Source organism: Callorhinus ursinus, unplaced genomic scaffold (genome assembly GCF_003265705.2).
Source record: "Callorhinus ursinus isolate GAN/ISIS: 27379988/994484 unplaced genomic scaffold, GSC_fseal_2.0 scaffold52, whole genome shotgun sequence".
Classification (NCBI taxonomy): domain Eukaryota; kingdom Metazoa; phylum Chordata; class Mammalia; order Carnivora; family Otariidae; genus Callorhinus; species Callorhinus ursinus.
The window spans coordinates 5326590-5354268 of NW_027397114.1; the positions used below are offsets into that span (position 1 = coordinate 5326590).

Genomic DNA, 27679 nt, shown 5'->3' on the forward strand with positions numbered 1-27679 from the left:
GGGGTGGGATCAGGGAGGATGTCAGTAGTATCGGTCCCGCGTCTGCCAGCTGGTCACCCAGTGCTTCTTGGTAGGCACGGTGCTCCCTGGGGGTGGGTAGCGCTCCTCCTCCCGGATCCGCACCGCGTGGTACTTGGGCATGATCCGGTAATAGCGGGTCCGCTTAAAGAAGTCACACTGCGGGGGGGGGGAGGGGCGGAGAAGAGGAAGGGCATCAGCATCCAGCCCTCGAGGTTGCCGGAAGATGTGCCTAGCCCCTTCCCCACCCCCCACCCAGAGGCTCTCAAAGCCAGGACCCCTGACCCAAACACATGCCATCTCCCTGCACTGTGACAGAGAGGGCGAGGTTGCCCACCCTCGGCCCCAGAGGAAGGAGGAATTGAGGAAGGCAGAGAGGAGAGGGGGAGGCAGCTGGAGACAGAGGGACAGTCACTGAGGTTGCTGACAGGATGGCTAGGAAGCGTCGTGGTCTGCCCTGATCGCACTATGGGGGTGGGGGGCCAGCGTGTCACCCCAGAGGGGCTCTGAGGAGGAAAGGTACTAGTTCCAGAAGGACTCCTAGTCCCCTCCTTCCCTGGAGGTGGAAATGGAGGCGCAGAATCACTCTGGGTATTTGCTGTGTGGCCCAGAGATGGGGCCTAGCCTTGGCCAGGGCCCTTTTCTGATTCCCAGAAAGCAAAGGGGGCATGGGGAGCATTTTCTGGCTCCCTCTTGGGGCCCCAAATCTTCAGGGGAGGCGGTGAGAAGACATCTTGAGCTCTCCCAGGGTGTGGAGGGAGACCATGGGCTGCTCTTTGGGCTGATGCCAGGGGCAGAGTGAAGTGCGGCGAGGGCCCGTGAGGAAGAAAAGCAGATAGGACAGAGTCAGAGGCCCCGGCCAGCTGCAGGGCTCAGGGAAGAGGGCCCGGAGGCCGCGTTACCCAGGCGGGCCGGGGGCAGGGGGCTGCCCCCCTCAGTAGTCGTCGGTCAGCCTCTCTGTCTCTGACGGCTGGCTCTTCATCTCCGCCTTCTGCCTCTTAGCTTCATACAGGGCGCGAGTGCGGGCTCGCTTGAAGAAGCCGCACTGCGGAGGGGAGGAGGTGGGGATGGGCCATCAGGGGGCGCTGGGGGGGCCTGGCCGGCAGCACTCATGGCCTGGGGCTTAGGGCTGGAGAGCCTGGATGCCTGGGTCCCAGCCCCTGCTTGGTGGTGTGGCCAGAAGCCAGAGCTCCTGGCTTCCCCTTTCCAGCTTGCAGATCCCACCCCACCCCACCCCCGGCCCCATTAACCAGGCAGGAATGTCCTGGTGGGTGAGGTGAGGATGGGGGGTGGGGAGGCAGGGGATGAGACCAGAAGCTGGGGAGAAGGTGGGCACAATGTGGGAGAAGGGTGGGGGGTGGGGTGGAAGCAGGAATGGGATGAAGGGAGAGCTGGTGAGGGTCTGCTGGCAGGAGGTCCCAGAGCGGGGGTCCCAGTGGTGGTCTGGGGGTCCTAACCTTCCACAGCAGGAGGATGATCAGCCCCAGGAGCAGCAGCCCCGCACCCACAGCCACGAGCACCAGCCACAGCTCGATCTCCGCTGGTAGCTCCTCCACCAGGTCAGAGTCAATGTCCACGGAGAACTGGCAGCGGTGAGAAGGGGCTCAGCCCTGTGTCCGCCCCCTTTAGACCCCATGCTCAGCCATCCCGTCCCAGTGGGGCCCAGGACCCTGCTGTTTGACCTACTACCAGCAGGGGGCACTCAGGGACCAGAAAAAAAACCCTGCCTGCCCACTGCCGGCCACAGATCCCTCCGTCCTCTGGTTTTCCCCAGGAGCAGACCTGGCTCCAAAGGACCAGCTTCAGATCTGGGACGCAGCCTGGAGTCTGGGTTTGTAGCCCACACACCCAGGCTTGAGTACCAGCTCCATCCTTGAGGAGCTGTGTGGCCTTGGACAAGTAAATTCACCTCTCTGAATCTCCATTTCATGGTCTCTGATAAAGGAGATCACAATGCCTACCTCATGGTATAGCAAAGTGGTCAAGAGCATGGGTTCTGGGGCCAGACTACCTGGGCTCAAGCGCCAGCTGCGCTGTTCACTAGCTGTGTGACCTTGGGCAAATCACTTAACCTCTCTGTTGTTCATCTGTAAACTGGGGATTATGAGAATGATACCTACTTCATAGGTCACTGGTGAGGATTAAATGTGTTTACTATCAGGAAACTGCTTTGAGCAATACCTGGTACATAACCAGCATTCCTAAATATTTACAAAAAAACAAAGAATGCAGAGCATATAGTACCATTATTTTTCTTCCCCTACAGTGGAGATATATATATATACACACACACACTCATATACATAATTATACATTATAATATATTATAAAATATATATTATAATGTATAATATATTATATAATTTATCTTATGTTATGTTACATATAATATATATTAACATATATATTATGCAATATTGTATATTATATAATATTGTAATATTATGATCCATTACATAGCATATAAGTGTTATATAATATGTAATATGTATTATAACAAAATTATGTTACATATAATGTATTTTATATATACTGAGAGAAAATTTTTCTCTGACTATACATGATTATTTCTTTAAAAATTATTTTGATTATTATTTTTGCTTACATACAGATGATATCGAGAAAACTAAAGGTTCCCAGTAATTTTACTCCCTGGAAATAACTCTTCAACATTTTGGTGACTCTCTTTCCATAGTTTTTAATGCCCATGTTAAACACACATCCTTTCTTCTTCCACATAAACGGGGTCTCTGTGTGCTGCACATGCCCTCCTGCGGCCTGACCTGACCCCTCTTTCAGCTACAATCATCATCTCTTGATGTCAATTAAGAAAGATCAACCTAATCTCTGATGACTGCATAGTCATTCTAGAAAACGTACCACAATTTATTGAACCAATCTCCTACCGAAAGAGAGGTAGAGTGTTTCCAATTTCATGCCATTATAAACCACGCTTTCAAATATCCCCATATATTTATATTCGCATATTTGTCCTATTAGCTCCTTAAGATATATTACCATGGGCTGGATCAAAGGAAGTGTGCATTTTAAACTCTAACAGATATTGACAAATTCATTTCCAAAAAGAATCCATCCATTTATACTTGAACCAATAGCATTTCCTTCTACCTCATCGGCACCAGACAGCCTTAGTGTCTTTAATCTTTTCCAATCTGATAGGGAAAAAAATCTTGTGGCTGTTATTTTTATCTCCTCACTACCAAGGTGACCATTTCTAGTTCACCCTGTGTATACTGCCTGTCTATGTTTATGCTGCCCTTTACCTTGACATACTAAAAAAATGTATCAATCCTTCGTCGTATACGCTAGAAACTTTTTTAAAAGCAATCTATTGTTTGCCCTTCTAGTTTCTTTTTATCATCTCTTTCGCTGTATACAGGTTTAAAATGTCATACAATCTAATTGGTCAAGTGTCTTCCTTTGCAACTTCTGGGTTTAGTAAAATAACTCCCTCTCCCCATAATTAAAGATTATTATTAAATTATTTTCTGAATTTTCTTCTGGTATATTAAGTTTTATTTCCTCTATTGAAATACTTAATCTAACTCCACTGTAGTTTTGGTTATCGTGTGAGGTAAGGGTCTGTCTTTACTTTCCAAATACGTTCTCCCAACACCACTTCATAACCTAACTTTCTCTATTGGTTAAAAATGCCATCTGTATAATAACATAAATTTCTATTCTGTTCCATTGGTCTTTCTGGCCCTTCCTCCACTACCTTAATTTATTTTGGGCGATACACAACAATGCATTTAAGCAACCCTCTCTTCGTCTCCTGTATGATGCCCCCTCCATAGCTCCACTATAGCCTTTTCACGAAAAAATTGACAATTTTGTCATTTTTTTTCCCCTCTCCGATGAAACTGAGAATCAAGTTTGAGAACTTTGTTTTCAAGTTTCCACGGAGATGGAACATCTTCACAGAGAAGTTGCGCAGATCAAATAAACTCCAGCAGAGGTTCTCAGCCCTGGTTGTACCTTAGAGTCACTGGGGGACTTGTAAACCTCCCCTACCTGGGGTCTCACCTCCACGGACTCATTTCATTGCTTAGGGGTATAGTCCAGACACCAGAAGTCCTCCAGAGGAGTCCCATGTGCTGCCAGGATTGAGAACCCTGTAGCTAAGGTGTGAGCGAGTGCTCTGAAAAACTGCCCTGCGCTCCCATGCCCTGGCCAGGCACTGTGGCTCCTCAACATGCTCACTCACCCACACGGTCTTGTTCTCCATGTTGATGGTAGGGATGCTCGTTCGGAGGAACAGGGTAGCCCAGCCGGATACACTGACTCTGTCAAAGTCTCTGTAATCCTGGATGGGGGCAAGGGGTGGGTCCAAAGAAGTAGCTGAAGCCCCTCTGAGCCTCCCTCTTGACCCTGAGCATCCTCCCCAGGGCACCCTCCCACCACACAGCATCTTTAAGCAGCACCCCAAGGGATCCGAGAGCCAGGCATCTGCACACACAAATGCACATCATTCATGCGGCGGGTCCTATGCCGGATGCGGGGGACAGCAGAGACAAGGAAGGTCACAGTCTAGGGTCAGGTCTCTGGGCTAAATCTGGCCCGTCACATGCTTTTGTAAATAAAATGTTTTTGGCACACAGCCACGCCTGTTCGTTTCTACGTTGTTTATGGCAGCTTATGCCCAATGGCAGAACTGAAGACTTGCAGCAGAAACTGCACGCCCCACAAAAGCTGAAAAGATTGATAATCTCGTCCTTTGCAGAAAAACTGGGTCTAGGTGGCTGGCATGTGAGTAAGTGCAACCCAGAGCAGAGCGTGATCGGTGGCATGCGCGGCTTCTGAGAAAGTTCTGTGGGTGTCTGGAGAGGTCGTCTGCAGCTGGGAACCTCAGGAAAGCCCTCACTGGTGGTGAAGCAGCTGGGGAGAGCCTGAAGGCTGAAGAGGAATTTACAGGCAGAGATAACAGAAGGGGAGCTGGCCTTCCAGGGGGAGGGAGCGGCACCGCAAAGACGTGGGCGTGGGAAAGAAACAGGCGCCGGACGGAATAATGGACACCCGGGAGAAGGTCCTTCTGGCTGGAGACGGACATGACATCATGCCCATACGCAGACACACAAACTAACGCTGACAGGCATACAGTGACAGGAGTACAATGGCTTCTGGGTAAAGTCCGATGTTGTCACTGACCCACGCACGCACACACGGGCACACGTGACCCTGGCTGTGACCTCAGCCTCACCTTCTCCCTGTTGCTTTCCCCACCCTGGCGGGGGGGGCAGTAGAGACCTGCAGACCCAGGCACTGACCTCAATGAAGGTGCTATTCCATACTCGGGCCTGCACTGTCACATTGGTGATGCCAGGGGTATCAGGAATGGGGCACTCCAGCCACACACAACGGGCCTGGTCACTGCCACACTTCTGGGGTGGGCGGGGAAAACAGGACGTGAGACAGTCTGGGGCTCCACATTCTTCCTGCTTCACCCCTTCCCTTTGGCTCTTCCCCTGGCTTAGTCCCACCCATGGCTGACCCCAAGGGGCCCTACCTCACCCCTTCTCTCATGCAGACCACCCCACCCCCACACTTACACATCAAGGTCCCGTTCTTTAGGCCAAGCACATATAGATGCCACGGACGTAGATAACATGAAATCTGGTCCCTTTGTATATAAATGGGGCCCAGCACCCGACACCCCCTTTCCACCCCCGGTCCCTCACTGAGCCTTTGTTCAAGCCAGTTCCCGCCACCTGGGACACCACCTCCTCCCTCTCCACTCAGCTAGGCCTCAACTTGCTTCCCACGCCTGTTCCTTTCTCCCTTCCAACAGAGGGCGCCCTGCACCACCCATATCTCCCTGCCTCCCCTCCATCCTGCCTCTCCCATTCCCCAGCTCCAGCGTCTAAGACTTTGAGCGACTGTATCACCCCCGACAGGATGGGGCTCTGGGGAATAAAGCCGGTGTCTCTTCCTTTGGCCCACTGAACTGGCTGCCCCCACAAGGGCAAGAGCAGTGGGATGCCCACTGAGGGAGGAGAGGAGTCTTCCTCCCTCTGACTAGGGGCGCCTCACGGCACAGGGGTCAGTCACATCACCCCATCGCACCAGGGTCTCCTGGTGACTGGCGCCCAACCCCCCTTGCTGCGGTGCCCCCTGGTGCCCACACGCCCTGCGATGGTGGGGACGATCCCTTCCAACCTTGTCCTGGCCACTCACCAGCTTTGTCTCGGACTTGGCTTTCTTGGTAGCAGCCAGAGTGACTGGTGGGGGGGCCGGGCCTCCCCCTGGGTCCAGCTGTCTCCGCCTGCGCTGTGGAGATGGCCCGTCGCCAGGGACCTGAGAGGGAAGAAGATGTTGGCTGGGAGGAAGGAGCTGGAGCAGAGTCGGGGGAGAGGCAGAAAGGCAGAGGGGCGGCAGGCTCCTAAAGGTGCACGAAGCGGGGGAGGGCAAGACACTGGCCTTTCTGCCCTGCAGCATGCAAATGAGATACGATGCAAATGAGATGTAAATGAAAGGCCCCCAGTGGTGTCCTTACAGAGAGAGTGAGATTCAGAGGGTTGATGAGGTCTCCAGGTGGCCGGCAGGGCCAGGACCCATTGCCGTGGATGGTGATGTCTGTAGGGTACAACAGCCACTTGCCATTGATGACTTCGTAGGGCCACTCCAGCCCTAGGGCCAGGGTCCCCAGGGCTGCCAGCCCTTCCCCCATGGGGCCCACCTGTGGGCACAACGGATGTCACGGCCACTGCCTCCTGGCAAACCCCCTTCATCTCACCCATCCCCAACCCACACACCCACAGACCCCAGGCCCATCCCTGCCTTCCCAAGAGTTCCCACCCAGGGTCCCCGTGGCCCCCTTACCTGGAACTCATACTTGAGGGGGCTTCCCACATCCTCCACAGTTTTCATGCCAGACTCGCCCATCACTGTCCCTCCGAAGAAGCTTTGTAGCCGGTAATTCACACTAAGGGTAAGAAAGATGCTAGAGTCTGAGGGGGTGGGAGGGGCTCTGGCAGAAGGCGCGGGCACCAAGGTAGGCAAACTCCAGCTCCTCTGACATCAGGCAGACCTGAGATAGACCCCTGCTTTGCATGTATTCGCTGTGTGCTAATTATTGCTCAAGCAAGTTATGTATCCTCCCAGAGCCTCGGTTTCCCCATCTGTAAAATGGTTGCTATATCATGGGGCTGTTGTGGGAAGCCAATGAGCTGCTATATATAAAATTCCTAGCACGATGAGCCCTCATGAAATGCTAGGGCCACACCAACACCTTGGCCCCAGGGTGGCTGACTCCTCCATGGCCCCCTGCCTTACAAGGGGACAAATAATAGCAACAATAATGATAGTGATTGCTGTTGAGGGAAGGGGTGACCCAGAGGAAGCGCAGGCCTAGACAGGTATGTCCGAGGAGCTCAGGAGCCACGCTGGGGACAGGCAGGCCCACGCACAGACACAGCAGGCTGGGGGACGGGTGGTACCCACATGCTGAGCGAGGCCTGGAGTGTGTAGTCCACCAGCAGAGTCAGGGTCATGGGCCACAGGTTGTCCTGGTGACTTGACCTGGGGAGGGAATGCAGGCGGTAGGCAAGAGGTGTCAGCTGAGGCCCAGGCTGGAGGAGGTCCCAGGGCGCCTCACCCCTGCCGCAGACTGGCTTCTTGAGGTCACTCACGTGGAGAGCTGCAGCTGTGCCTGGAGTTCTCTTGTGTGCAGGGTCACTCCGGTGACCTCGAAGGCGATGAGCAGCTCCATCTGCCATGAGGACCAGGGAGGCAGAGAGAGGCGTTTGGAGCCGGGCAGGGGTGATGCCATACGGGAGAGAGGGGCTGAACGCTATGCGAGGGAGTTGGTTCTCTGCCCCCCCCCCTTCTGGGCAAGGAGTCTCTGCCTGGCCACCCGGGTCCACTCTTTCACCTTGCTAGCCTCATCCTGTTCCCGTTTCCCCTTCTTCTCTGTCCATGACATCTCTGCTACTTTCAACTATGACCTTGAACAAGTTACTATAACTTTCTTTTTTAAAAAGGGATTTATTTACTTATTTTAGAGAAAGAGAGAGCGCGTGCAGGGAGAGGGGCAGAGGGGGAGGGAGAGGCAGAGAATCTCAAGCAGACTCCACGCTGAGTGCAGAGTCCCAAGGGGAGCTTGATCTCATGACCCTGAGATCATGACCTGAGCCAAAATCAAGAGTCAGGCACTTAACCGACTGAGCTACCCAGGTGCCCGAGTTATTGTAACTCTCTAAGCCTATATTTTCTTTCTGTAAAACAGCATCTACCTCCTCAAAAGGTTGTGAGAATTGCAGCATAAAAAAAAGTGTGAAGTGTTGGACTCCGGGCCTGGCATATAGTAGGTGTTCAGCAAAATCCAGTTCCTCACCTCCACCTGCTCTAGTTTTGGGCATCGCTAGTGGCCCCATTTTTCTTAGTCTCTGGGCCTCTCCCCATGCCCTCCTGTATCTCCCTGTCCCCTCTCCTGGCTCTTTGCTTTGAGGAAGCCTGGGAAGCAGGCAGGCAGACGCAAGGTTAAGAAGCTCATCAGAGTAGCAGGCTGGGACCCACAGGCCTGGGAAGGTGTGGCCAGCACTCACCCTCTGGTTCCGTTTGAAGGGGTTCCCCAGCTCACAGACAATGGTCTCATTGGCCTGGCACATCCCAGCCTGAGGAAAGAAGACAAATCAGGTCTGGGTGGTCAGAGCAGGGACCTCCAGCCCCCTCCCTGTGGCACTGGGTCTGATGCCTAGAGGCTTGAGCACCGGGTGCTCCTGGCATTAGAGACGCTGCAGACACCTGAAGAAGCCCAGCCGAGAGGAAGCGGGGTGGACACAGGACAAATGAGAACACATGTAAATGACATGTATATAAGGATGTAAATGCTCACCGAGCCCTGTCTGGGCTCTGAGCCCTGCGGGGGGCCCGCGCCGGGGGGGGGGGGGCACTCACGGGGCGCACTGAGGACAGCAGCAGGGCGGGAGGCACCGCCAGGGTGAGCAGCGCCTCGTGGGCGTCTTCCCCAGCGCGCTCCCTGCTCGGGGTATTGGTCACGTTGATGCTCAGGAGCAGTTTCCGGCCATCTCTGCTGTACTGCAGCCTGAGCGGAGGGAAGGACCCCGGGACTGAGACCAGAACCCCGCCCCAGGCCCGCCCCGGATCAACTAGGCCCTGCCCCTCAGGTCTATTGAGTGAAGAAAGTCCCTTCTCGGAACAGCCAAGCCGGGCCCTCTGGCCTCCCCTGGAGAAGAAAGCCCCTTTCCTTGTCCGCGAAGGCCCCCTAAGCATCCACCTGGCCAATTAACGTCCCTGCTCTCAACTCGCCTCTCCCCTAGGCCCCTCCCCTCAGATCTTCCAGGGTCCCGGGGAATCGACCAGACCCGCAGGGCCCCGCCCCTCACCTCCGGTTAGCCAATGAAGCCCCGCCCCGCCCCGCCCTTGGCCAATCAGCGCGGCCCAGAGCGCACCTGCTCAGGGGCTGCCCCAGCTCCGACACGAAGGCCGCCTGCATCTGCAAGTTGCTGTCGCATTTGTTGTCCTGGCCGCACTCTTTCTGGAAGTGGACCTGGGGGTGGCCGGAGGCGTGAGAGCCCATCCTCCACAGCGCCCTCTCGCCCCACAGGCCTCCCGGCCCCCGCCCTTCCGGCCCGGGCCCCACCCACCTCGGTGTGGTTCTCCAAGGCCTGCGCCTGGTTCAGCACCGGATAGGGGTCTAGGGACCGCAGCCCCAGCCGGGGGCGCTCGGGCATCCTCAAAGGTAAAGAGTAGTTCATCGAGATGATGATGGGACGGAGTTTGTCGCGGACGTTATCCTGGGGAAGGAGGGGGAGCTAAGCCCAGCGCTGCGCTCCCCTCCCCCCTCCCCAAGTTGACTCTTCACACCACCCTGAACCCTCAAGGAGGAGCTGAACCCCCACCCACCTTGAAAAACCCCAGTAGGGCTGAACCCCCTCTGGTCCTATCATCAGATTGACTCCCTTCCTACAACTTTGACCTACAAGCAAGATGATGGGACTCCTTCTCCCCAGAGATGGGGGCGGGGGGGGTGTATTGGGGGTCAGGGGTTTGTTGAGCCTCCCTTCATCCCCGAGGTCCCTAGGATGAGCTCTTTCAACCGTGATATCCTAGAGAGGGGCTGAGCTGGTCCCGCACTCACGGGCCCCTTTCCCCCCAGACACCAACTAAGCCAAGAGTCTCACGCACCTCACTTTTCTCAGAGGTGATGAGCCCTTTGGCGCCCATCCCCATTCCGAGGCTCTCTGTCTCTTTCTACCAGATTCTGTGCACTGTACCCACTGCAGACCTATGGCCTCCCAGGCCCACCTCCCCCGCCTCTGTCTCTGGGGAGACTCCAGTCCCTCGCCCCTGATCTGGGGGTACTCTGGCTAACCTCCTCCAGAGATCTTGGAGCCGGCGTCCCGCCCCTGGCCCCTCCCTCACCATCAGGAGCAGTTCCAGCGTCTGGCAGCGCATGTCGGGCATGGAGAAGAAGCCGTGGAAGACGGCTGACTGGCTGCGTGCAAAGCGAAGCCGAGGCGGTCTGCGGTCCCGGTCGGCCTCCAGCGTGTAGGCCAGGGCTGGAGGTGGATGGGGTGTTATCAAGTGGCCAGGCAAGCATACCCCTCCCTTCCCCACACCCCCGTACTCACTGATGTTTCGCTTGTAGTTGGGGTTCCCGGCACTCTGGTTGTAAGCAAAGCACAGCTCCACCTGCACGCTGTTGGGAGGCGGGAGACAGGAGGAGGTCACAGTGGGACCCACTTATCCATGCCCTGGCCTTCACCCCTGTACTGGGCCAGGGGAAACCAGGGCCCTTAGGAGGAAAGGCAGGGGCAAACGTGGGGAATCCACAGAGCTGGTTAGGGTGTCTTTGGCCTCCTCCCTCCCAACTCCCATGAAAGCCACAGAAAACAGGGTTAGAGGGGTGCCTGGGTGGCGCAGTTCGTTAAGCATCTGACTCTTGGTTTTGGCTCTGGTCTTGAGCTCAGAGTCATGAGATCGAGCCCCTCATTGAGCTCTGCACTCAGCGGGGAGTCTGCTTGAGACTCTCTCTCCCTCTCCCTCTCCGCTCCCCCTCCCTCTAAAATAAATAAATTAGATCTTAAAAAAAAATTAAACTGGGTTAGAGGTCACCAATGGGGAAACTGAGGCCCTGAGAGCAGAAGGAGTTGCCTGAAGTTATCGGTTGGCTGGTACCCTGCCCAGTCTTGTACAGGGTACACTATCCAGATCTCCTCCCACTCACCCCTGCTTTCTGCTCTGGGTCCCTTTGCCTTCTGATCCAGGCCTCATTCATGCAAAGGCCTCGGGGCCATCACCATCATTACTGTGACCATGTTAGCAACTAACATATTCTGAGCACTTGAGGTGGATAAGGCCCCATGTGAAGGGCTTTGTGTACATCATCTCATTTAATTATCACAATAATCCCATAAATTCGTTGTTACTATTATTAACTTTGTTTTATAGGCAATGAACCTGAGACTCAGAGAGATAACAATTTGTTCAGGGTGGCTCTCTCTCCCGTCCACTTAAGTGTCTCCCTCTTCCCTCCTCCTCCGGGACCTCCCTCCCCAGAGCCCACCCTTACCACTGCAGTGGGCAGAGCTGGGATTTGAACAAGGCCGTCCAGAGCCCCCACTCCTAACCACCATGCTCTCCTACCCCTCCAATTTGCCCATTACCTCCTGCAAGGAAGTTGGCTTTTTAATGAGGTTGGGTAGGAGGGGCAACGCTTACCCCAGGAATCAACCCTCTAAGGGTGGGAAATCAGTTGCCAGGGGAGGGGTTTGGGAGCCAGGGTCCTTCCTGGCATGCCCATACATAAGGAGTACGTGGACAGAGCAGGGGCTGAGAGTCTCACCAGGAGGTGGTTGTGCAGAGCGCAGGGTCCAGCACAGATGGCCTGGCCACCAAGGTCTTGTGGAGGATATTGATGACAGGCCGTGCCCTGCATAGAAAACAGACATCAGTCCTTCCTGCCCAGCCCCTGCCAGTCCAGGCCTGGGGCTCAGGCTTGCGTGGACCTGGTGCCAAAGGTGGATGGAGCTGGGGAGCCATGCAGACAGGGCTGGAGGGGAGAAAGGCCCCTATCTACCATCGCCCTGGCTTACCGAAGCAGCACGATGCGGTCTGACAGGCTCCCCACCAGCAGGTCTGGGTAGAAGTTCTCATCCACGTCCATCCGCCCACTCAGTGAGTAGCCAAAGGTGGCCAAGCCGGGCAGTCCCAGCTCCTCCCCCTGGATTACCTGGGGGTAAGGGGGAAGCAGTGGGGACAGGCTCAGGGTGAGCTCTGGGGAGTGGGGCCCAGGGGGGATGGGGAGAGGGTGGGTGAGGGGAAGGAGGGAAAGCCCCCTTTGTTCCTGTCCACCCATACCTGCTGCGGCCGTCCCGGGAGCCCCCTGGAGCTGCTATGATAGATGTACACTTTGCCCAAGCCCTCGAACGGGGCTCCCACAGCAATGTCTGGGGAAGAGAGGCAGGAGAGGTCACCCTGAGTCCTGCGGGCCCCATGTCTCCCCGACCTGGAACTCCAGGCCACAGGGTCCAGCAGGAAACAGAACTCACACTGCCAGGCAGCGCTCAGAACATCAGGGAACAGAGCTCTACAGCTCAGGATTAAAACTGGGACCACTGTGAGCCCAGCTGCCTCCTTTTACATTGTGGGAAGGTAGGTCTAGGAGAGACAAGGGACCTACCCAGACACACAGCAAGTTAATGTCACAGGCACGCCTACACTCCAGATTCCTGAGCACTGGCCTAGTGTTTGTTTTCCCTAACTATGGCACCTTGCATCTCCTCCATCAACCTCCCCTTCAGACACCCAGTTCTTCTAATGACATTTACCAGCAGGGTCACAAAAGGAAGTGTTCCCCATTGGTGACTCTGCCAGCTAGTTATCAAGCACTGCTCTCATTTAATCCTGACGAGACTGCTGGGTTTAGGTACTGCTGTCCCGTTTTATAGACGAGGAAGCAGACTCAGAAAACCCAAAGCCACACAGCTCATGAGTAGAAAGAGGATATTGAGTCCATGTCTGTCTAACACCAGGGGCTGGAATTTTAATCACACTATCACTTTCCTTATTAAAGTTCCTTAGACTTTTAAAATTCTAACCATTATTTCCACAAATAAACCCCAAATGTTTTATTATCTTAACCTTTACTCAACTCTTTCTAGTTCGCTACTTTTGATCTGATAAGGCCTAGGTAACCGGAAAGCCAAGCTTATTAGAAAAGTATGTAAAGGAAAAGTAAGTAGGTCCTGAGTAGAAACCAGATGACTCTTCTATCAGTAAATGCTTGGGCTTTGCTACCTGAACTTTCTAGCACCTACTTTGGCTCTTTAGAGACTCCTCTGCCTTCCTTTCGGTTCTCAGGTATGTTCTGGGAAACCGAGGTCGTCAGAAAAAGTGGTTTCCAGATAAGCCGGGCGCTTTCATGGCAACCAGCCTCTTGCTTACTCTGTCTCTTTGCTTGATACCCCAGGTCTGACTGATCCCCAAGTCCTGCACAGCACTGGATATCCTCTCCACCTGGGGCTCCACTTTGTCCCAGCCTTTCGCATCCCACACTTGATAGAATACATTCTTGGCCTTAACATCCCCAGCCTCTCTCTCCCCCATCCATCCCATATTACCCTCCAGAACCATCTTTCAAGGTACCAAGTTATCATATCACATTCCCTGCCCCAAACCTTCTCTGGACACCCACCCCTCCGCCATTACCCAAAGGTAAAGCCCCAGGTCCTCTGCCTGGCTTTCGAAGCACCCACCCCATCTCCACACTGCTGCTCCAGCCTCATTCATTTTTGATGTGAACACCCCACGTCCACTAAATTTGGGTAGATCGAGAAATCACGCGATACCCCTTTTGTTCCCCTCCATTGTGCACACTCAGCTCAGCATCTGATGCCCAGTGGTACGTCCACTCCTCCGGGAGGCCCACCGAGCTCGCTGCTGGTGGCTTCCTCTGCACGGCCTCTCCCTATTACTGCTGTGAACTCCCTGGGCCTGGGCCCCATCCCGTCCTCTCTTCGGGCCCTGTCAAGCCTGGTATGGAGCTGGCACTCAGTGGGTGTGCTGGGGCAGGACTGCTGGCTCATACCCTGGAATCCGTCCTGGTTGATGTCACCAATGCTGGCCACGGAGAAACCAAAGGCGGAGCGACTGGGGCCGTGGAGAAGGAGGGAGGGGTGGGCAGGGAAGGAGGTGCCTGCCTGGTTCATGAAGACATAGAGGGCACCCCCTACCTCTTCTTTCCGCTCAAAGTAGTATGGGGCGCCCACCAGGAGGTCCTGCCACCTGCACGGGAGAGAAGGAGGGAGAAATGGGACAACATAACTCTTGTTTAGTGGGCACAACTGCGCCAGGGCGCATGGCTATACAAATGGCATCTCTGGCCATGGTTCACGGGAAGGACATGGAAATGCCAACATGACCCGTCTGACAGAGGACACACGTCACGGGGAAGCCAGGGAGCGCGGATCACACCCAAACAACCCACATCCATGAGAACCATACAAGGACAAAAGGAGATGCAGGTGTCATGCAATTGACGTGTAAATACCCAGAATCTCATCAAGGCTAATTGCAAATCAACATGCAAATCAACAAGCAAATCCCTGTAAAGAGCATGCAAACAAAGGAGCAATCGGGACCTTCCATTTCTCTGCCCTGGTTTGGGCAAGACTGCCCCCCCCTTGCTGTTCTCCCTGGCCCCAGAAAACGTCCCTGGATCCTCACCCATCATTGTTCAGGTCTGCCAGGGCAATGGCGCTGCCAAAATAGGCGCCCACCTGCGTGCCCTCCAGCACCTGCCTCCTGCGCAGGTCTCCGCCTGCCTCCTGGCTCAGCAAGAAGACAGCGCCCATATGTCGGTGCCGTGGGGCACCTGTCACGATGGTGATGTCTGTGGGGTGCAGGATGGCGCTGCCCACCTGCACTGTGTATCCTGGGATGGGGGAGAAGGTGGTCAAGCAAGGCCCAGTAAACTTTGTCCCCTTCCACTCTGCCCCCCAGACTTCCCAAATATCTTCTCTTCCTCTCTTCCAAGTTGGGCAAGAAAGTGGATCCTGGACACCCAGCCTCCAGTCCTGCCTGCACACAGGACTATGACTTCCATGAAGGTAGGAACTTTGCATTTTGGGTGCTCAGAACAGCCCTGGCATACAGGTGGTACTCAGCAAGTATGTGCTAGTCAAGCTAAATGCCACTAGTCACACCTGCACCGTGGCCTCGCTCTTCCACCAGGCACCGAGGGTGAGAGGCCAGCATGCTAGGAACTGAGCCCCCTCCTTCCTCCACCACCCCATGAGCCACCACAGCTGGACTCACCAATATAGAGGTTCCCTTGGTCCTCTGGGTCCTTATAACTATATTCGGATAAATCCCAGTCCTTCCGCTGAATCATATAGCTGTTTCCTTTCGGGAGGGAGAGGGGAGGAGTTTAAGTCAGCACTCCCTTCCACCACCACGTCCACGTCCCCCTGCTAACCTCACCCGATAAGGACATAATAACCCCTTTTATGTGTGAGCACTTTGCCATTGGCAAATCACGTCCGCTTTATTTTAATAATTCTGTGGAGTAGAATGATGATGCCCGTTTTGCAGATGAGAAAAGCAAGGCTCAGGGATAGGGAGTAGTTGTTGAGCCAGGGCTGGAATCTGGTCATCCGGGCCCTTGGATTCGAAATGACATTTCCCTCACTCTAGACACCGAGGCCAGACTCCAAGCCATCATCTCCTGGTCCTGGCCCCAAACTCGGGCTGCCTACCTGTTCCCTGTTCCCTGGGGCTGCTGTGGGAGAGTCCCTGCCACCCTGCCAAGGTTCTAAAGGACCAGGGGGTGGGGGAGGACCAGAGGACGGAGGAGAGGCCTCAGCCTCTGGTGAGTCTGGAGCTACAACTACGCCCTGGGCTACCTGTTGGTCAAGAGGAGGAGATTCGGGGCTCCCTCTGCCTGTCGATTCTGCAATTAACAAGGATGCAGTAAGGAGAGGAGGCTCACTGGGGCTACAACCTGTGTGGCGGAGAGAGGCAGAGATGGAGTGGGCTGTGAGCCTCAGACACCCCAGCAGTGCGGCCACAGCCGTTACCGGCTCGGCTCTTAATACAGAGAAATACTCCACAAGCCCCCAAAGATTGCCCTCTATGTATCCATGAGAAAAAAATGCCCCTAGATTACTGATAAGTGGGAAGAGAAAGTAGCAGAAGAGCATGTGTAGTGTGATGCTGTGTGCGTGTGTGTGTGTTACAAAGATATTTATGTAGTCTAAGATAAGTCAGAGGCTCGGCAAGACACTCGGTAGTCTGCACGGGGAAACAGGACAAGGGAGGGGGGTGGGAGAGGAGGGGCACTTTCACTCTTTGTTTCACCAAATCCCACTGTCCCAGTTAGTAGTTGTACCAGGAGCATGTTTTATTTTCTTAATAAGGTTTTCAGTGCTTGAAGTGGAGTCAGATGGACCTGCATTCCAGTTCAGGTTTCGTCACTTACTGTTAGCAACTTGGGCAACTGACTTCACTTCTCTGAGGCTCAGTGTTCTGTAAAATGGGTGTAGGGACGCTTGCCTCGTACGAGTAGTTTAAGTTTGATTAACATAATGAGCGCTTGAGGTGCCATGGGGCAAAGAGGTCTCTTCTGCCCTCTGGGAGTGGGCGCTCTCCGCTCCTCCCCCCGTCCCCCGCGGCCCCTACCTTGCCAGTTGTAGGCCCCAGGAGCGCCGAAGTACACGGTATTGTGGGTGAAGCCGCCGCTGGTGCCCAACTGGCACATGCCTGTCGCCAGGTAGTCGGTGTTGCTGTTGCACATCTCATTGTGGTAGGTCTGCCAGTCATCGGTGGGGTCCAGCTCGAGGTCATTGCCCCGCACGTAGCACTTGCCCACCATGCGCCGCTGGTCCTCCGACCCTGACCATAGCACCTGGGTGTAGCGGTGGGCGCAGACCTGGGGACACACACAGCCTGAGACCACGGCAGGGACCGAAGGCCGGCTGTCTCCTTGGCCCTGGGCGCCTCTGGCTTTGCTGGAGAGGAGCTGGAAGACGTCTCCCAGCTTTTCTGTCTTCCCACAGTGATGCCTGGAACTACGTCTGCTTCCCAGGATTCGGAAATCTGCTCTGAAGGTTGGGAACACTTTTTGGGAAGGCCAGGAGGTCCTGGGTTTGAGAGTGGCTTACGGATCTTGACAAAAGGAAAAGGGGAAAGGATGAGGGAATGTGGGGTCCGGGCTCTCGGGTCTAAAAGGAGCAGATGAAGGAACTTACTTCTCTGCTCTGCCCTCTTCGTGGATAGGCCATTATTAAAATAATAATAGCAATGATACCATAATAATAGCAGTTAACACCTACTGAGTGCTTACTATACACCGGACAGAAGTCTAAGCTCCTCACGATATTGATATTAACTCCAGTATGCCTCCCAACACCACTGTGGAGCAGGGACAATTTCCACCCCACCCCCCATTGTAGACAAGGGGCACAGAGGCACAGAGAACTAAGTCTCTAAGATCTCACATCCAGAGAGATGCAGAAAATCCTTAAACCAAGGCTGCCAGGCTCCTGAGTCTGAGCTCCCAAGCACTAGGCAGCTCCTGCCTCTCTCCTAGCTCCCCCTGCACACTGGAGGGGCTCGACAAACAGTTGTGGGACAAGTCAATCAGATCAGGGTGTTTGTAAAACAGCCAGCCGCCAGGCAAAATCCAGAACTGGGCCTGGGTCTTGTCTGCTTGCTTTCTGTGTCTCCTTCCGGCTGTGAGCTCCACCAGCAGCAGGCCGGACTCACTGCTAAGCTGCTAGTGCTAGCAGAGGCAGGGCACACAGTAGGTGCTCACTGAACATCTGTCGAGTGGGTACCCAGGATCTAGACCTGCCCTAAATGGAATGCTAGACCGCATGCCTTCCATAACACGGTTCTAAAAGGGCGTTACAGGGAACTGATGCAAACCCAGAGCTTAAAATGGTGTTCAAAGGTGACAGAAATTGCAACAGAGAGGACTGGGGGGGTGGCGATTGATTGGATGGGGGCACACTTTCTGGAGTGATGTAAATATTTCTTTAATGGGTATCAGTTACATAGGTGTTTCGTTGGTCAGACCTCATTAAAACTTAAAATCTGTACGTTTCGCTGTCTGTAAATTTCCCATCGAATTAAAAAAAAAAAAAAAGAATTGCCTATCTGGGATTCAGAAACTGAGACCCCAGGGGCCGACCCTGAAGAAGGCAGCCAGGAAGTGACAAGTGACAGCAGGGAGTGGCCCTCAAACCCCAGGGGGTGAGCCGGGGTCAGCAGGGCTGTGCCTCATCCGCCAGCCAGCCTGTCAGGAAGGAGCAGGCCCAGGCCGCACTGCCCCGGGCTCTCTCTGCCCTTTCCTCCTCACAGTTCCCTCAGCTCGTTCCCACGCAGGGTGAGCACCCCGGGAGGGGGGTGGCGGGGGCAGGGGAAGGAAGTGAGTGGTTCACACAGGACCCAGGCCATGCCAGGCCCTGGAAGCACATCATAAGCGCAAGATCGAGGGGACACTCAGGCCCGTGGAGACTTCCGGCCACTGAAATAGACACCTGCGAGGTCCCAGCTCACTCACCGAAGACCCCTCTCCTGCCCTCTGCTTCCCTCCCCAGCTCCTGGGAAATGAAGGAGAGGGCTGGGGTGCGGGGGAGAGGGGGAGCTGACAGCGCGTGCCCACTTACCAGTACTCTGCCCGCAGGGCCCTGGCTGGCCACCGTCACCCCGAGCCACATGTCCTCAATAATGTGACGGTCAGGGTCACCTGTGGGCATGGGAGGGGTCATGAGCCGGGGCACTCATCCTCCCCATGCTCGGAACCTCCAGAGGATAGGGTTGGTCTTCCTGGCCCTCCACTCCTGCAGGCCACCCTCCCTATGCCCTTCTCCAGCCTGCCATGAATCTCAGCTCCGCCGATCCCATGTGGTCCCACTTTCCTCTAGCACCCCCTCCTCCCAGCTGGACAAGAAGGGACTGGAAATTGCCCAGGTAAGCCTGATCACTGCTCCAGGTCACCCTCTGTGCTACCCCCTCCACCAGACTCCTGACCCAGTGCTGATCCCCAGTGCCTTGCCCTCACTTTTCTCCGAGATGTCCATCCGCTCACAGTCATCCTTGTGGGCAGTGAGTGGGCACAGGTACACAGCACCAGTCCGGTTGGTGTAGCCATCAGGCATGGTGAGGTCCTGGGGGGCACCAGCCAGGAGCCTGCGGGGAAGGGGTTCGGGATGCAATGAGGTTGAGCACATGAGCTCAACCTGGGTAGGAGGGGCATTTGGTGGGACCAGGCTCAGACTCCCCAAAGCCTGCTTCGAACAACTTTCTGTTCAACATGTTTACCGAGCACCTGCTGTGTCCCCAGTGCCAAGCTGTGTGCCAGGCTCTGGGGTCAGGAGATGAATGGATCCTGGCCCCCATCCTCTGGGAGTGGCCAATACAGGAAGGGCGGGCAAGAAAACAGACGTCTGCAGTAAGTGCCTCCAGGGAGGAAAGCAGGGCACAAACCTGCCCAGATGCGGTGTGGGGAGTAGTCCGGGAGAAGGGGGTCCTCACAGAAGGGGGAACCCGGGCTGAGTCTGAGGATGATGACCAGGGCTCACCGGGAGAAAGGGAGGAAGGGCACTGTAGGCAAAGGTATGATCTGCAGGAGGGCCAGGAAGCATGAGCAAGCAGGGTGACTCAGGATCCCCTCGGCCCTAAGTATGGTGGGAGCTGGGAACATGAGTGGAGGGGTTGTCGGGGCGAGAGACACACAGGAGGGCAGCGTGGGAAGGGAGTTTTAAGCAAGGGAGTAACGTGATCAGATCTGGGTTTGGGAAGGGATGCTTTGGCCTCTGAGGTGAAGGTAGACGGGAAGAGAGAATGACTGGGGGAATCCTGGCATGACCTTCAACTTCCAGGGGGCCTGGGGGAGATGATGCTGGAGGCCTGGGTCCTTCCTCTCTAAATTATATGAGGACTCGGGTCTAGCGGCTAGCACTGAAGAATAGGAGCAGGAGGTGACACTGGACGCAGAGAGTGTCCCCCACAGCGGAGCCAGGTGAGCTGGGGTCAGCAGGGCCCTTAAGTGACCTGGGTGATGCTACTCTTCCCCTCGCAGAACACCACCACCACCTTGAGACAGGCATACAAGGTATGGGGGGGGGCTGGGCACCGGACACTTTGGACAATGGGGCCACAGGGCTGAGTTCTTGGCAGGTGGGCCCGAGAGTGGGGATCGCCCCCAGCCTGCCCAGAACCCATCTTTGGGGACATTGACTGCAAGTCCCTACAAGGGTGCTTAGAGCCCTGGCCACCCACCCCATCCCACACAGGCGGCTAGAGGGGAGGAAGGCAGGTCAGCCTGGGCGCAGTATCTCTGGAGATGGTCCTCGGCCCACCAGCATCAGAAATCCCTGGCCTATTTGTTAAAAATCGGCAAACTCCTCAGCCTGCCACAGACCATCTAAATTAAATCTGGGGGTGGACCCCTGGAACCTGCCTAATTAACAAGTGCCCCAAATACCGTGCACCTCGGTTTGAGAAGACAGCTCAACCACCCTTTGCTCCCCAGGCATCATCTCTCCCTGAAGCCTCTGGACGTTCTGCCCGGACTGCTTCCCGGATCCTGATGGACGCGGCCTTCTGGGTGGCAGGTACCTCCTAGGTACCCCTCCATCTGGCCCCAGCAACACTATCACCCTGAGGCTCCCAGCTCAGAACCCGGGCCCTGGGCTGCCCGCCAGAGTCTGGAGGTACACAGCAACGCCCTGCCTGAAGCTCCCGCCCGGGACCTGTGAGTGAGGGCCCCCGGAGAGAGAGCAGGGCAGGGCCTGGGCATGCCTGGACCTGGGGTGCCTCCGCCCACTGGCTGTCAGGAATGCACCGCCTGGGGGTGCTGGGAAGGGGGCGGGACTTCTGCCTGCGCCTCACATCTCACATCTCTGGCTCCGACCTGGAGCTGGGAAGCGTCCCTGGGGGCAGGGGTGCAGCTTCTCCAAGCAGAGCAGTGCTAGGAGCTGCCGGCAAGGCGGGCAGGGCGCCAGGGTGGCAGCCAGGCCCGGTTAGTCACCCTCTGTCTGGCCTGGAGAGGGTGCCTGGTGAGCCCGCTGCCTGACCACCCATGGACCTCTGCCCCCCGCACGACTGCCAGGTGAGGGAGCGAAGCAAAAGCCCGTGGGAAAGGAACCGAAGAGCCTGGTTCTCGGGTTTGTTCTGCCTCGTGAGGGCAATTTCTTTTCCCTCTCTGAGCTGTGAGTGCCTCATCAGTGAAATGGGGACAGCAGATGTCCCACCAAACTCAAGGGTTGTTGAGGGGAACAAATGGGTTCATTCTTCAAAAGGGCTGACTGTGAAGTCATGGCCAACGTGAGCACTCGGTCTGACTTCTGGCGGCATCAGGGACTGGCCTTCGCTCACCCCCAGGTGTTCCTCCAAGCACCCGGGAATTTTTGCCCCACCTGGTTAGGGAGTCTGGAACAGAGGGCAAAGAGCAGGCTAGTTGTTTAGAGGGAGCCGAAGATGGGACCTGGGAGTCCTTCCATGGCGGTGGAATCCCTGGGGTGGGGGTGGGGCACCAGCAGAGTCATGCTGGCGCGGTTGCCCAGATTTGGCTGGAGGCAGAGGCTCAGGGTTGGCTACGGTGAACTTGAAGGGGTAGCTCCAGGCCTCAGGGGACGAGGCGTCCCTGGGCAGCCCAGGCTGCGTTCCAGGGTGTGACATGCAGTGGAAGTGTTGCTGTACCCCAGCTGCAGCCCTGACCAAGTTGTGGGGGCATGAGGTGGCTGGGGAGCAGGGTGGCCATGACCTCCCAGCTTTGCTCATCTCAGAGGGAGTGGGCTAAGGGACCCCTCCTCTCAGCCTCCGGGGGTACCGAGCAGGCAAAGCCGGGCATGGGTGGCATTTGGGATTGCAATCAATCCCTTTACCACCTATACCCACTCAGCCCTCACCCTGCCCTAGCCTTGTGCCCACTGATGGGCGGTGGGGCAGGGCGGGTGCCCTAATTCCAGCCCCACATCCGAGGCTCCTCCCTCCCCAGAGAGTCCACAGGGAGCCCCCCTCCAACCCCCCCTGGGGTATTTTTAGCTCCTACTTGGCCTGCTCAGAGGCCCTTTAAGGCCCTCTGGCTCCCATCCCGGGATCCAATGGGTCTCCAGCCAGAGGACTGGGAGTTGGATGGGGGAAGGCATGTGCAGAGGGTCAGGTCCAGCTCCCTCAAGCCACAGCCAGGTGTGGGAGAGGCCTTCCTGGCACAGAAATGAAATGTAAAATAACCATGCAAATGAGCATCTCTGCTGCCTGCTGTTGGGGCTGGTCCAGGTCAGTGAGTCCAAAAGCTGACCCCTCCCAGACCACCAGTGAGTCCAACCTCCAGGCAGCAGTCAGAGGGAGGCTAGCAGGATGCTTTGCCCAGTTCTTGCAGCACAGAAGAAAGGAGATCTGACTTTCCCTCTCCTGGAGCCGGCCTGGGTCCCTCCGGGAGCTAAGGGGATGGATGAAATGACCTCTCAAGGGCTTTCCAACAGCTCCTCGGCCTCATCTTTGGCTCCAGCCAGACAGCCCCTCCTGGCCTCTGGGGAGCCCATGAACTCCAAGTTCCATAAAAGCACTTCCTCACCCCCGTTCCATCCCTCTTCCTGGGGGGGGGGGGGCGCTCAAAGCTAATGTAACAGCCAAGCCGAAAACAGCAGAATCAGAGGAGGCTGGGGAATGGGGCCCAGGAGCATTCAAGGCACCAGGTTGGCTCACCCCGAAGAGAAGAAGGCTCCCTGGGGGGCACTGGGGTGGGGTGATGCTCAGAGATACCGCCTGTAAGATTCAGGGAGGCGCCTGGGAAGCTTCCAGTTAACCTGGAGGGTAACAGGGGCCAGCACTCAGACCACAGGCCCCCATGCCTCACTCCTCAGGGTTCCCTGCCACTTCAGGCTGGGAGGCCGGTGGCGCCGGGCGCTGCTTCGGCTCTGAGACCAGGGGTGCGGGAGGGGCAGCTCTCAGATGCTGGATCCCAGCTCTGTGCCCATCCTGCTGCCCGAATTAGCCATCTCCCCAGAGGCTCCCGCTCCCATGGCAGCGGACTCGCAGGCCTCTCCATCCTCCCCCTACGTCGCCCTGACGCTGCCCACCCAGCCCCCTCTCCCCTCTGGTGACTCAGCTCTAGAACCAGAGCAACAGGCTGGAGGAAGCAAGAGAATGAGAGAGGACTGGAGAAAGAGGCCTTGGCCCCAAACAAGCCTGTTTTTCTCACTTCTTCTCCCTCTTGCTGACTCCTTAGTATCTTTTCCATATTTGATCCCTTGGGGTGTTCTCCGTATCATCTACCCTCCATCCCTTGTGCTGCAATAGACATCTTCTTCCTCCTTTGTTCAGCTCTGGCCAACCCCCTTCCACTTCTTTTTCTACAAGATCAGGCTTCCCCTGCCTCCTGCCCAATTTCAAGCGCCTTGGCCTGGGCTGGTCACTGGAGAGAGCCAGAGGAACGGGGCGCTCCGTGTGCAGGCCTTCTGCCCGCAGCCACAGCTGTTCTGCCCATTTCCTCTGGCACGAGAAAGAGGCTGCCAGGTGCCTGCCCCTGCCCAGGGAAACATGTTTTAGGAGAGAACGGAAGGTAAGCCCCGCTCCTACCTACCTCAGATATGACCTCATCGGCCAGGAGCCACATCCACCCCCACCCCAGGCTCCGCAGACACCCTCAATTCCACACAAGGGCAAAGGGGAGAGAGAGAGAGAGCCCCAGAGGTATCTTCCATAGCCCACAAGGTCAGGCCAGACCAGGACAACTGGATTCCCAGGAGGGAGCGACAGGGCAGGTGCTGAGGGCTGGGGGTCAGGGACCAGCTCCCAGAGGAATAGTCTCTCTGCTTCCCCAGGGCTTGTCACACATCTCACCCAGAAGCCCAAAGCACCTTGGTCCTTGGCCCTGCTCCTCACCCCTCACTTCTGGTGACTGGGAAGTCGGGGCCTGGGTTGGGGTGAACTCTGATGTTGTGGGAGTTCCCTAACTCTGGCCCAGAGATAAAGACAATGGGGAACGAAGAGGGCCCCCACCTGGGTCTTTAACCATTTCTAGAATAAGTCCTTCTTTGAGAGTAGGATGAACGCTATGCTCTTCCCCTCCCCGTGCCCCCAGACACATGATTTTCATGTATTTGCAGGAGCCCCCCGCATCTCCTGCAGACCTTCTAGGAACCCCAGGCTAAGAGTCTGTTCAGGATCAGGAAACCTCTCCTCTTTTCCAAAAGGGCTTGTAGGCTAACAGAAAATAAGACCTGACTTGTTGTTTCCCCTAAGCTGTGCACTCAGGCAGCTGTTCACATCTGGCTACACAGCTGGCCCAGCTGGCCCTCCCAAAGGGCCAAGGGGCAGAATTCAGTGAGAGGAGGAGATGAGCCAAGATAGAGAACCACCCCTCGGGAAAGAGAGGATACCTGAGAGAATGGCCCAGAACTCTATCTAGAACTACCTGCCTCTCCACGGTTCATGAGTTTTAGAACCTTCTAGGCTCTTAGCAGGCGTAATGCTATCTCTAGCCGCCCAGGAAGAAAAGTAGAGCCCCTCTGCTCAGCCATCTTGGGTGAGGCCCATGGGTAATACTGGCCTGGCTTTGGCACAAGAGCCCTAAACTTCTCCCCCGAGATGCAGGCACGTGCAGAGCGGCTTACACACACTGGAGCCCCACTGGCAGCTCATGAAGAAGGCATGTTGTCCCCCCCACCACCCTCCTGCCCCGTGGAGACATTAAGACTCAGATATTAGTGACAGATCCAAGACTGGAAACTGGCAGGGGGACTCTGGTGCCTCTTCTCCCTCCCCAGTGCCGGGTTGCCTCTTAGAGGCCAACAGAGGCAGGAAGGAGAATATAGATCCAGGTCCAACCCCTCTTTGCAGAAAAGTGGCCCAGAGAAGGGAAATATCTTGCTCAAGGTCACATAGTGGGTAGGGGGGTGGGGGGTGGGGTTTACAGAGTCCATTATCTACTCCAGCTTTTCATTATTTACTCTCGCTTTCCTGATCTTTTTACACTGCGTTCCCTCATGTCATGCAGATTCAGTATTGAAAGTCTAAAAAATCTGGGGCACCCGGCTGGCTCAGTCAGTTAAGCGTCTGCCTTTGGCTCAGGTCATGATCCTGGGGTCCTGGGATCGAGCCCCACGCCAGGCTCCCTGCTCAGCGGGGAATCTGCTTCTCCCTCTGCCCCTCCCCCTGCTCGTGCGCACTTGTTTTCTCTCTCTCTCTCTCTCTCTCAAATAAGTAAATAAAATCTTGGGAAAAAAAAGAAATTCTAAAAATCTTTTTCTGGGCTGGGGCAGAAAGAGCACCAATATAAAAACTTGTGCTGATGGTCACTTTTAGGGTCTCCGAAGGATGAAGGGCTGGCCGAGGGCAGCCCGCACTTGTGGGCACTGAGCTGGGAAGGGTGTGGTGGCTTTAGCCTCTGCAGAACGTAGACAGAGGCCGAGTAGGTAGGTAGATTGCACAGGGGCTGGGCCAGCAGGGCAGAGGCCAAGGCTGGGGCAGAGTTTGAACTTTGGACATTCCAAGGTTCCTCAAGTTTCTGCAGGCCCCAGCCAGAGCTGGGAAAGGTTTCAATACACCCTGTATCAGACCACATCCTCTTGCTCAGCAGAGTTAGACACCAGGTAGGGGTAGATGTCTGGTAGGTCCCCTGACCCAAAGAGGTAGGTGGGACCTGCCTGACCTGTCCTAACTCCTTCCCTCCTGGGATAGCCTCCCCTCCCCCAGCTGCCAACCTGAGCACCGGAGCCCAGGGCAGAAAAGCTTCTGAAACCTAGACTTGCCCCTCTAGGCAGGAGTATGTCCGTGGCAGCGGGGGGTGGGGGGGTGACATGGACAGCTGGATGCAATCTCCTTTGCTCCTCTCCCCTGTGGGTAGCTCTTCCCCTCCTTCTCCTTACAGCTGTCGGGGAAGGGGAACAGAAGAGAAAAACACCATTTCACTCTTCAAACCAAAACAAACACACTCAGGGTTGAAGATTCAACATGAATCTGTGGAATGCAGGGAAGATGTCTGGTGGCAGGGCGTCCCTGCTGGGGGTGAGGTGGGGGGCAGGAGACCAAGGAGGAGTTGGGACAGCTCCCTCTACTTCCCCATCCTCAAGGGGTCAGAGGGAGCTCCTGGACAGTTCCAAATGTCTAGACTCATGCATCACCTCACCCTGCAACAGCCAAGCACCAAGCAGCAGCGAAGGCCCTCCAGTCTGGCTCTGCAGAGGGTGTGGCTGGCAGGGCCGGGTGACTAAACACGAGGTGCAAAGGCCCGTGTGCGCTTAAATACATATGCCCACAGGTTCTTCCCAGGAAATCGGGAAGAGGGATTCACTGGGTGTTCACCTTGCAGTTTTTCCCAGGTCCCAGCCCTGGAGAGAAGTATTTGTACATTCGTTAAGGTCGACAGAGTGCGAGGAGGCTCAGGAAACGGGGATCCCACTTCTACTTTCAGGAGAGGTTTAAAGGGCTGAGGGGCTGAGTTTAGACAGGCTCTGGCCGGGTCAGCACTTGCCAGTGATTGCTGACCCCATCCCACACCCAATTCCTCCACTTCCCGCCAGACCTGGGCAGGGCAGGGTTGCCCACGTCCCCCCGCCCCCTTAATTCCCGTTCACTACAGCCCGCCGCCCGCGGGCCTGGAAGCCAGGCTGCGACTCGGCTCTGGATGGACCCGCAACCTGCACACACACTCTCCCCGCCCCCCCAACCCCCGCCGGCCTCACTTACAGGTAGCGCTGCTGCCGCTCCGTCTGCCGGTGGAGGGCGACCGAGTAGCCGAAGAGGCTGCCCGGGTTCCTGGCCTCCTTCACCACCAGGAATCGGGTGTCCAGGTTGAAGGCGGAGGCGACGCTGCCGCCGGCGGCTACCATCAAGGCGAGCGCGCAGAGCATCGGGCGCGGGACGCAGGCGGCGCGGCGGGGGCCGGGGCCCATGGCTGCGGGGGCGGGGGCCGGGGCGAGAGCGCGTGAGGGCGTGGAGCCTGGAGTGAGGACCGGTTCACCTGCTCCCCGCGCCACCGGAGAACACTGGGGCGGGCTGCGTCGCTGAGCCCGGCAGCGCTGAGAAGTTTCTGGCCCCCAGCCCCGGTCAGTTTCACGTCCGCTCAGGGTCTGCGCTCTCAGATTCCTCTCCGGGGTTCGCGGGTCTAATCTCCCGCCCGCCCGGCCGGCGGGTCACCGCCCCCCGCCCCGGGCACCCTGCCCCCAGCTCGTCCCGGCCGCGCCCCCTCGGCCGCACTATAGCCTTCGATCCCGGCTCGGCGGCGGATCTGGGAACGCAGAGCCGTCGACCGCAAGGAAGACCGGAGGGAGCGGTCCCCTCCGCGCGCGCCCCGCCTCCCCACGCCCAAGCCCGCACCTCCCCACCTTGCGCGCCCAGCCCGGGCTCCGCTTTCCTTCCGGGGAAAGAGAAAAGGTCTCGGCTCCGCCACCGCCTCTTAAAGGGGCAGCACGGCCCCTCCCTCCTCATCCTCCCTAACCAGGCTCCGCCCTCTCCCCCAAACACCTGCCGGGAGCCCCCAAAAGCTTGGATTTCCCCCCTCCGCCCCTTGCTTCTCCCAGGAAGCGTCACCTCCCGAGCAAGATGGATTGGACGGGCGGGGCCGGGGGTGGGATTAGTCCGGCTGCTTTGCTCCGGCTGCTACTGCGGCTGGAAAGGCCGTTGCAGGCGCGGCCACCTCTGCGGGCCCGCTGGAGAGCCCCGGCGG

General features: G+C 56.5%; 1 protein-coding gene across 1 annotated transcript; it reads right to left on the reverse strand.

Annotated features, from left to right (window-relative positions):
• Positions 1-18: 18 nt before the first annotated feature.
• ITGA3 (integrin subunit alpha 3) lies at positions 19-27474 on the reverse strand. The gene is made up of 27 exons (XM_025859448.2): positions 27339-27474; positions 26701-26908; positions 19067-19194; positions 18672-18751; positions 16681-16930; positions 15319-15405; positions 14728-14935; positions 14090-14286; positions 12361-12449; positions 12096-12232; positions 11846-11932; positions 10632-10699; positions 10423-10559; positions 9645-9794; positions 9450-9547; positions 8935-9082; positions 8583-8651; positions 7668-7747; positions 7480-7557; positions 6859-6961; positions 6533-6715; positions 6214-6333; positions 5307-5420; positions 4247-4345; positions 1476-1601; positions 921-1063; positions 19-177 (listed from the first exon to the last, which is right to left on the reverse strand). The coding sequence occupies exons 1-26, from the start codon at positions 27439-27441 to the stop codon at positions 953-955; spliced, it is 3258 nt and encodes a 1085-aa protein (XP_025715233.2). The 5' UTR covers positions 27442-27474; the 3' UTR covers positions 19-177; positions 921-952.
• Between the last annotated feature and the right edge of the window lie 205 nt (positions 27475-27679).